Raw genomic sequence first — 9727 nt, 5'->3', positions numbered from 1 at the left:
AAAAAAAAAAAAAAACACTTTGCAAACTGTATGCAAAGAATTATTTTCGTATGCCATCAAGACATCCTGCTGTACAGGATCCACTTTGCTAATGACTTTTTAAATAAAACCGTTATTGGCTATGTGGGCAGGAGATGATGACCACATACTGAGAGCAAATCCCCCGCCCCCTTCTCCGTGGCCAGCGCTCGCTCTCCCCAGCCCGGGGCTTGCCCGAGGGCCCGGAGCAGCAGCCTCCCGGCTGCCCCCATCCTCCAAGGACAGGGCTGGCGGCCCTCGAGGCCAAGGCATCGCTCGCCAAGCGCTCTGCCCCTCCGAGCAGGGGCTCCTGGGGTGACCTGCCCTTTGAGGAGAAGTACCAAGGCACAAAATTACCTTATGTATGTGGCACAAGGAAAAACTTTCAGCTTTGAAAGAGAAAATACTGAAAAGCTCTGAAAAATTCCTTCCCACCATTGCATGCAGGAAAAGTGCCCCTGAACAGCCTGGAGATAGATACAGGAGGAAAAAAGCTGCCCTGAGCTCACAGCAGGCGCGAGGATTCAGGGTATTTGCTCGCAACAGAGTCCCAAGCTCGAGTAGTCCGTGATTTGTCTTGGGGGCTGCGGCAGGGGCAGAGGAGAGCCGGGTTCAGGTGAGGGCGAGAGCCGGTAGGCGGCCGGGGCCCAGCGACGGCTCCGGGGCCAAGACGCCGCGGGCTGCGTAAAGCCGCTTTGAAACTTCAGCTGAGACAAAACCTCTGAGAAGAACTCACGTGCCGTTATCACTACGGCCCCCCGAGAGGAGGACGGCGGTGCCTGCCAAAGGCTTTACTCGAAGAGGACTCAAAGGACAGGACCGAGCACCAGGGAAGATCTAGGACAAGCTCGCAGCATACTTAGTTCTCATTCCTTTGCATTAAAAACCATCTTTCCTACCCAGAACAGTACAGGAGCATGACGTGGAAGGGCCGCCCGAGCCCCCGGGGCAGGCTACAGTCCCAACACCCCGCAAGTTTGCCACGGCCGTAGCTTGCTATTCCCGCATTAAGAGGAGCAAGGTTGTCAAACCTCCGTAGTCACCGCAAACAGGACGCATCAAGAAAAAGATTCTTAAAAGGGATTTTTTTCTTTGTTTCCATATATTATCATCCGCTATTCTGCAGCAGGATTTTCTATTTTACATTGCTATTAATGTGACAGGTATTACAGAAAATTACATCAGGTCTTTTCTGCCTTCTGACTCATAGTCCTAAATAACTTTGTCTGACTCATCTCTCCTAACATGACTTTGTTTAAATCTAAGTTTTTCTTCTATTAATAAGTAAAAGTGGCCTTCCCCCTTCTTTCAGCTTTTCTGGTTCAAACTTCTCTGATTATCTAAAATAGAGGAAGCGTCTAGGAAACTAAAACACAAGTGAAGAGAGCCTACCGGGCAAAACAACCCACTTTCCGCTTAGCTCCGATTAAGATGCACAGAATCTAACCTGAGGATACCTCTTTGGAATGAGCTACATACAAAATATATTCATTATATCCAGTCACTAAAAACATGATCAATAAATTTAGAACAAACAATCAGGTTATGTTCTTGCAAATTTATGTTCTACAATTCATCTACAACTATTGCTATATTCAAAACATCATTAGTACTGAAGAGCGTTAATATAACTCAACCATGATTAAACGAGGCCACAACGGGAACGCAACACCAGGAGAGATTTGCTATTTTATTTAAAATCAGACCACAGTAGATTACAGAAAAAAATTATGCAAACACATCCACCGTACATTTCACAACTTGCTAGGCAAATAAAATTGCCCCTCTGTTAGGCTGTCCAGGCTTAGACAGAGGAAGCGCTCAGGTGCCAAGACGACTCTGCTTCCTCTGAACTCAACGCTAGGCAAGTATTTCTGTATTCAGGCTAGAGGAATTTCCAAACCGAGCTCTCCGTTGAAGTCATTATTCCAGTTTGGGAAGGCAGAGCAGTCCAAAAGAGGCTGCGGGTGAGGTGGTGGAAGCTGGGGCACTGAACGTAACAGCTACCCAGGAGGGGACTGCGCCCAGGGCTCTGCCTCCTGGAACCACGCGAAAGCTCATCCTCAAAGCAGTCCCTCTAAGTCACCAGCACCACCGTGACCTCTGCGGATCAGCTGCGCTAGAGACAATTCACTCCGTTTCCTCTAGGAGACGGCACTGAAGTGCAGCGAAACTCATCTTGGAGTTAGAACCATTCAATGCTGATTACCATCCAAAGGGGAAAAAAAAAAACAAAACAAAAAAAAAAAAACTACCCACATACAATTTGTCTTAACTTACAAAGCTGCATACAAAAGACTGGCAAAAGTAACGCCATCCAAAGAGAGCTTTCTCGACACTACCACCACCCTACAGCCACGTTACACATCTTAATTTGAACCTGGCATCCACTTCATGTTTAAGAGAAGCTTCTCTGTTCTGACTGTTCTGGGGAAGTATGTGCTATTTGCAGCAGAAATCAAAAATTCTTAAGATAACATAATACTATATATTTTGGCAAGGCATTTGAGCCACCCCCTCTCAAGTTTCAGCTTGCCTACGGCATTTTCATCTATCTTAGAAACAGTGCAAATTAGTATGATTCTAAATGTCTTAGTCATAGTAAAATTTAATTTATTAGCTGTAACAGAATAGGAGAAGCTGTCAGGGGCGATGGGCTAAAACATCGCACATCTCTTACCCTACTCATTCAGATTAGTGTCTTATAACATTTGCTTCTGAAAGGATTTAAACAGCTTTCCACAGTCCTTTTGCTTTTTAACCCTTAGACATTGCCAGCAGTCAAGTATGTATTCACATATCAGTTTGTGTGCACACACACACACAGTTAATGGCAAAACATTTCCCATGAGCAGCTGGATTTCAGTTATGAGACTGCTATAACTGAAACATCACATTAGTTATATTAATTATGTTCAAACTAATCAATCAGTGAAGGCAACTATAAGCTTACAAATAGCAGATACCACCTCTGTTTATTCTAAAGTATAAGGGTGACATTTTTGTAAAAGAAAGTGCTCTTGAAGAGCCCTTAGAGTTGAGCAATGGCCATTCAAATGATAAAAATGCTAATATCCTAATAGTACAATCACAAGTAGTGATCCTAAGGCACATCAGCCACATGCATATGCAATAATGCATTGTTTTGCTTTCAGACAGAAAAATTGCATTACCTTTGTCTGTATTTAGTTTACACAAGAGTTTGCTTTAGATAAAGTATCCCTGAATGGTCATGTTATCACAAAAGATACCAAAAGACAGAAAATTTAACAAGTAGTAAAAATATTTTTGGACTACTAATACCAATAGAGTTAGATACATAAAATGCAGTGCAAATTCACAATACACTTATCACCTCCACCACTTCTGAGGTTTTTCAACCCTCAGAAAAAAAGTTGGCACTTGATAAGTGTAAAATATACCTGGTTGCTTTTATTAAATGTTAGCAAAACTAATTTGAGAGTGTTTGAGTTTGTGTAGCAGGCTCCAAGTACAGACTTATGAACTTAATCACCACCCTTGTAGTCCCACCCACTTTCATTAAAGACAAATCATTTCTACAGCAGATTTATGTTTAACATTCAGATACAATAGTTGCCATCCAAATACCAGCACTAACAGCGCAGTAAAATTATTTTGAAACCATTAATAATTAACCATGCTTATACTAAGCCTCAATGAGAAAATAAGACCAAGAAAAGATATTACACTATTTTAAAACACACGTCCTGTATCATCACTAGATTACAGAAAAAACACACTATGCAAACAAATCCAATGCACATTGTTTCACAACCCCCCCACACCTATAGAAACTTTCCAGACCTACAGTGGGGAATTGGTTCAGACACCAGTAACGCTGACCAACCTTCTGCCCTTTGTCTTTAGAAGGCAAAACAAGCCAAATAACCCTATTTTCAGAATAGGGAGCTTCCTGTTATGAGATTAATTTCAGATTAGTATTTGCTAGCAACCACCACACTCCAGAGGAAATGATTAAGGGACAATCAAGGGCTTTACGTAGAGGAAAAAAAAATGGAAAAAAATCAGATCTTCTGTTTTGACTGAAGCCGTTTGTAACACAGACTTCCAAACAATGTAGTGCATTCCAGGACAATGATAAGAACGTGTTTTGAAATGATGCAGAGAATATCACAGATTATAGATTGCGTGTTCCTTAAATTACTATTAATTAGTTCAAAGGCAAAGGTTGGTTGTGGATGTGAGAAACTGATAATGAATTTATGGACATATTCTGAGCAAGCAACAAGTGCTAAGATTTGCCTCCCCCAGTCTAGATTAAAATACCCACACGTGCTTGCACCATAGGCTTTAGGAGTCACACTGATGAGGAAATCTGAACTCCCCTAAAAAGCCTCCCCCTCCAGTGGCATAGAAAGTCAAAAATGGATTAAGATGCAAACATCCACCATGGAATTCAAAAAACTACTCTGCTCTGACTGCTTGCAGAGAAATGTTAATTGCAAATTCCAGACAGGTAAGTGTGCCAAACACTGAAAATATAAATGAAATGGGAAAATTAAAAATAGTTCTTCCAAACAAGAGATTGAGTCTGAAGGATGAAATGGAACTGTGGAGCTTCAAGTGGGCAATTAAATGATATGAAAACCCTGAATTTGAATAAGAAAATACCCTGCCTAGATTCCTGGAATCATATCAAGAACTAAGCACCTGTGTTTAAAAAAAAAAAAAAGAAACGAAACTTCTATATCCAAGATGCGGAGAAGAAAAAAAACATAGGAAACAGTTATAATAGGCAAGGAAATAAAAATGCCTGGTAAAATTTCTATAAAACTCTAAACTGACACTACAAACAGTTTAGTTTAATTTTAAGAGACCAGGACTTTCAAGCTATAGCTCTATTTACGAAAGGGAAGGATGCGCACTTTTATTACAAGAAGTGCGAGGTAACCGAAATGCAAAAATTAAACTGTTGTAACTTCTAGTGTTTAAAAACCATAAGACATCTTCTGAGAACAGTGTCTGCTCAATGAGCTCAGAAAAGGTTGTGCACCTTGTCAGCAGTGCAGCTGCCCAGGCACACTGCAAAGGACACTGACGAGCTCCACCGCAGCTCTCTGCCCAGTATCCAGATATGGCTGTTACCATCCAAATACCAGCACCGATGGAGAATTCTTTAGAGACACAAACAGCTCCCTATTTGCCACACATACATCTGGCTGACAGGAATACATCAAAAAAGAAGAGGATGCTATTTTACCATCACTAAAGAATTCAAAGAGATATTTATAACGTAAAGTAAATCCACCGTACATTGTTTCACAACTCACTGGATTTACAAAAGTTAGCCCCTATCACCTTCCTAGGAAAAAAAAAGTTGTCACTGATATCTGAAAACAAAAATCATCACATTTACTGAATGCAATTTCAAACCTCCATGCCACAGCTTGAATTTTGTATTCCATTGTGCAAAAAACAGAGGCTTTCCACTGCCTACATATTAAGTCTCTAACAGGGGAGAAAAAGGAAATATAAGCACCAATACATAAGTTAGGCGCACCAACATATTCACTGGAGGATAAAGCCAGGATGTGGTGGAAGGCGAGGTGGTCTTTGGGGAAGAGCTGGAGGATACTGTGGTACAAACTGAGACGGGTATCCTGGCTGTGGCATTTGACTTGCAGACTGAACTCCTACTCGAGGTGGGAGAGGAGGATATGGAGCACCTGGATAAGAAACAGCTGGTCCTGAACTCATGGCTGCAGTAAAAGGAGTAGGAAAGCATCCTGCTGGGACTGACGAAGGTGGAGGGGGTGGTATTCGTCGGGGTATCACTGAAGCAGGAGCGTTTGCATCCGAAGTGTAGGAAGCTTGAGGGGCTGGTGTTGTCTCAGGTGCTCTTGGCGGAGCCTGCGGCTGAACCTGCGGAAGTCTCTGTCCCTTCAGCACCATCTCTTGGAGCTTCTCAATTTTTACGCGGCGCAGGTGAGCCAGTTTACGCTTGCTCTGGTACTCATCAATAAAGGAATCCAGTGGTATTTCACCATCAAGAAACTTTTCTGCCATGTTCTGTCAAATATTGAACAATCTCTTAGAAAGCAACACACTCGAAGTGAATCTAAATAGCTTATATCCTAAAATAGCATAATTTTGGTTGTCATTTTCCAGCTTGGATATGGAAGACAACTGACATACTACGAATTCAAAGCACAATTTTGAATTAGTAATTTCTCAGAAGCATTGGCAGTTAAATATTTTCTGCTTAAAATTTTGCTGACATAAAAGCAGTAAGAACATCTGAATCTGGCTCTGAACATTTCCCCGATGAGAGACAGGAATGAATCAAGTTACAGCTTTCCTGATCGTCAGCTAAGCTGAAATACAGTTCAGTATTCCTTATAATGTCAATAGAAACATTTAGAACCCTGCAAGCCTCAATACAGAGGCAGACTATTGCTAAGCCAGGTGTAATACTCACCCTTACTTGTAGCAAAGCAAAGCTTAAGGTAAATGATATTTTAATAACCAAGATAAGTGACCACACATACAATAAGAGAAGTCAATTCGTCCTGAAAATCTCTTGTGATGTCAAACTTGGGGCCAACACGCATTTTTTTTCCTGATGTTAACAAGCTATGTAGTTATAACTAATGTCCTACAAGTGAATCAGCAAACAAAACTAAACATGTCCCTTATTCTAAAAGCAAACCAGCTTTTAAGCGCCTGTATCACAGTGAGGGGTCACCACAGGGGCCGAGACAGCTATGTTGAAACCATCATGGAATATTCCACTGGAACTGTGGCAAAGGCAGCCCTCTCTTCCTACAACCAGCCTTTTTTGTTACGTGACTAATTGACATTTGTATTGGATTAACATATATACACACCATGCAAACACCATTAAAGAGATTACCACATTTATATGCTATTAGTTTGAAGGCAATGCAAAGGAAGTAAGAGGGTTTGGTGTTCTCTTCTGTTTAAACAGCCCTTTCTTTTTTTAAACTTCAAAGATGTTAAGAGTGTCTGAGTAAAAATTACTCAAAAGAATTCTCACTGAAATCAAGTGACCGTTGCTTGAAGTTCAAAGAAAAGACCAGACCCTGTAATATCCCTTCAGCCTACTACACGTTTAAGACTATACTGCAGCTATGTAGATTCAGAGTCTCTGGTGAGGGTGTAAGTCGCAGAACTGAAGCATATTGCCATTACCTCTGTGTCTTCCTCAATCTTAGCCCCCTCTGTCTGAAGGAGGGCTAGCAGTGTCTCCAGGGAAGCATTACCGGATTGGCTGTCTGTAACGGCACGAAAATAACAGTAAAGTACAGCTGGCTATAAGTGACTTGACAGCTGAAGCTACACAGCTTCAGTAAGCATAAAACCTCTTCCAAGGCACATACACACAGTCAGCACACTCCATTGCTCCAGACAGGGTGATTTACAATGAGAAAAATGCACCTTTTAAGAATTTCAGCAATATTGCCCTAGTGCTAAAGCTGCAATTTAATTATAATTAAATATTACAATAATGAAAAATAAAGTACTGCAGCAAGTGCAGCATAATACATACAATACTTCATAACTCAATATGAAGTAAAAGATGTGAGATTTATGACTAATAGTTGAAAATTCAAACTAGATTTTGCTCGTTGTATTAAACAAGTTTGACCACTTAGAGAACAGAAGGTAAGCAATAACTAGGCATGCACCTCAGTAATAGAAAATTACAGATACGTACTACTAAGTGTAAAACGTACCTAAGAAATCAGTAAAAGCATGATCTATTTCAGAACTACTTGAGAATGACATTTCATTTTGTACCCAAACCATACAGTTAAGAACAAGAGACAGAAGACAAAAGTGTTTATATAATGAACAGAGAAACAAACACATAAATTTATATTTTCTCAGAAAACAGCAAATAAGAATCATAAACAGAAGATGTTACCTAGTTTTGTTTTCTTCAGCTGGTATGCTTCAAAAAGGACTTGCAGCTCTTGATATTTTTGAGTCAAATTTGCTTTCAAAGACTCCAGCTTTGGCTGGTACAAAAGATTGCCTTCTGCCAGACTGCGATTGCTGGCAAGAGTCATGTCCTTGCTGTGCTGAACATTTTGGACCTGCAAAAGAAAGGTGTGTGAAATGACACTGATAATATTAAGTAAGATTAATCACTATGCAGACAACACAAGAATTTCAAAACTTCTAAACAAGCAAAAGTAGGTTCTCTGGAAATGCCAGTACCACTGTATTAGACCTACAACAACACAGGAAAAAAACCCACAAACATAGGAAAAAACCTTTCAGATCAATTGCACTGAGAAGATGGATCCCTCCTGTCAGCTATGAACGTCTCTGAATTAACCACTTTTGGAACAGGAGTAAGTACCAATCTGATGTCACTTTCCCATACAATTTTTTCACACGCAGCACACAGAGCTCATTAACTAAGCTAGAAATCATGGCTATTTTTATTCCAAATATTCGAAGAATTTGTGTTATGAGAAAGGATCCATCAGAACCTCCTCTCCTTTGGCAAGGGGTGGAGGAATCAGCAAGCGGTTCTGCAGGAAGAAAAACTCTTACCAATTCTTTTACCAGAAGGAAGAACTTTTACCAGTTCTTTTACCAGGGGAACTGTCTGCAAGAAGCACGTTTCACCTTGTCAGTACAGCAGTGGTTACCCCGTGGAAATCAGGGACTGGGTGCTCGTTTAGACGTTTCTGCTAAGTGGCAGGAGTGCAGTTTGTGCCACTCGATTTTCTTCTAATCTCTAATTTACACAAGATCTGACTAGCTGGTTAAATCTCAGCTCTGTGAGCTCACAGTTTTACATTCACGTCCTGCTACTGTGACAGATTCTATATAAAATTTTATCCACTATTTAACCTAGATACTTCACTGCTCCTTCATCCCTACCTCATGAACTACCATAACCATTCCCCCCACCTCATGATGAACGCTGGCAGACGTAGCAACACTTGTTCCTAAAAATCTCTGAATCCCTACACACGATGCCATCAGACTGCAAGACAGTATCCTCCTTCAGCTTACTAAAATGCAAAAAGGAGTGCATCGCTGTGGTTCCTTCTCCAGAATATTCTTCCTAAATTATATTAAAATCAGTCCTGGATTAATGCCAAAAGCCTGTTTTTCAATTGAATCCTTCTGCTTAGCCTGAAGGCAATGTTCTTAGGAACAAATGACCACTGCAAACAAGATTCCGGGCTTGCTCGTATGTACACACACACATGCACTTCTATCAAGTCATAAACTTTGGAAAAGCTGAATGTTTGAGGAAATCTGCCCTGGATATCACACTAGAGCCACTGAAAGATTCAGACATCAAAAGGAGAAAGACACAAGGGATCTGATCTCGGATTTTTAGCCTGAATCAACACATGGGATGATTTTCCCATGGCGTGACAGATGGATCATACTAAATTGCCTTCAAATTCAATGAAAAACTTTATATACTTTTTGTGACCTTCTCCATTAACACGCCCTGCCCTTGCCCATGATCACTGCTTAGCCAGAACAAGTTTTACTTAAGCTGTTTCACCGAGTTCGGCGCACACACGAAGAGTACAGCGCTTCCTCCCTTTTGCACTCGTGCTTATATAGAGGGGAGCGACCCTTCACAAGAAGGAAAGGGAGAAATCTCCACAAGCCATTGAAACCCCCCTAAAAAGGCCACACAATCACAATTCAGGTGTTCTTGGCAGCT

The 9727-nt window shown here is 41.1% G+C and overlaps 1 protein-coding gene across 1 annotated transcript; it reads right to left on the bottom strand.

Annotated features, from left to right (window-relative positions):
• Positions 1–1689: 1689 nt before the first annotated feature.
• On the bottom strand, positions 1690–8168 carry VPS37B (VPS37B subunit of ESCRT-I). The gene is made up of 3 exons (XM_085321042.1): positions 7949–8168; positions 7213–7295; positions 1690–6069 (listed from the first exon to the last, which is right to left on the bottom strand). Exons 1-3 carry the CDS (start codon positions 8091–8093, stop codon positions 5569–5571), a joined length of 729 nt encoding a protein of 242 aa, XP_085177168.1. The 5' UTR covers positions 8094–8168; the 3' UTR covers positions 1690–5568.
• Between the last annotated feature and the right edge of the window lie 1559 nt (positions 8169–9727).

This window comes from Rhea americana, unplaced genomic scaffold, assembly GCF_003343005.1.
Source record: "Rhea americana isolate MKP2758 unplaced genomic scaffold, rheAme1 scaffold_68, whole genome shotgun sequence".
Lineage (NCBI taxonomy): Eukaryota > Metazoa > Chordata > Aves > Rheiformes > Rheidae > Rhea > Rhea americana.
This window is presented reverse-complemented; position numbering and strand designations above follow the sequence as displayed.

Bases quoted from the DNA above. Each gene is read 5' to 3' on its own strand.
- VPS37B (XM_085321042.1), bottom strand. From the start codon at position 8,093: ATGACTCTTGCCAGCAATCGCAGTCTGGCAGAAGGCAATCTTTTGTAC. The intron at 7,296-7,948 runs GTAACATCTTCT...GTGCCGTTACAG, and splicing joins GCTGAAGAAAACAAAACTAG to ACAGCCAATCCGGTAATGCT. The intron at 6,070-7,212 runs GTAATGGCAATA...AATATTTGACAG, and splicing joins AGATTGAGGAAGACACAGAG to AACATGGCAGAAAAGTTTCT.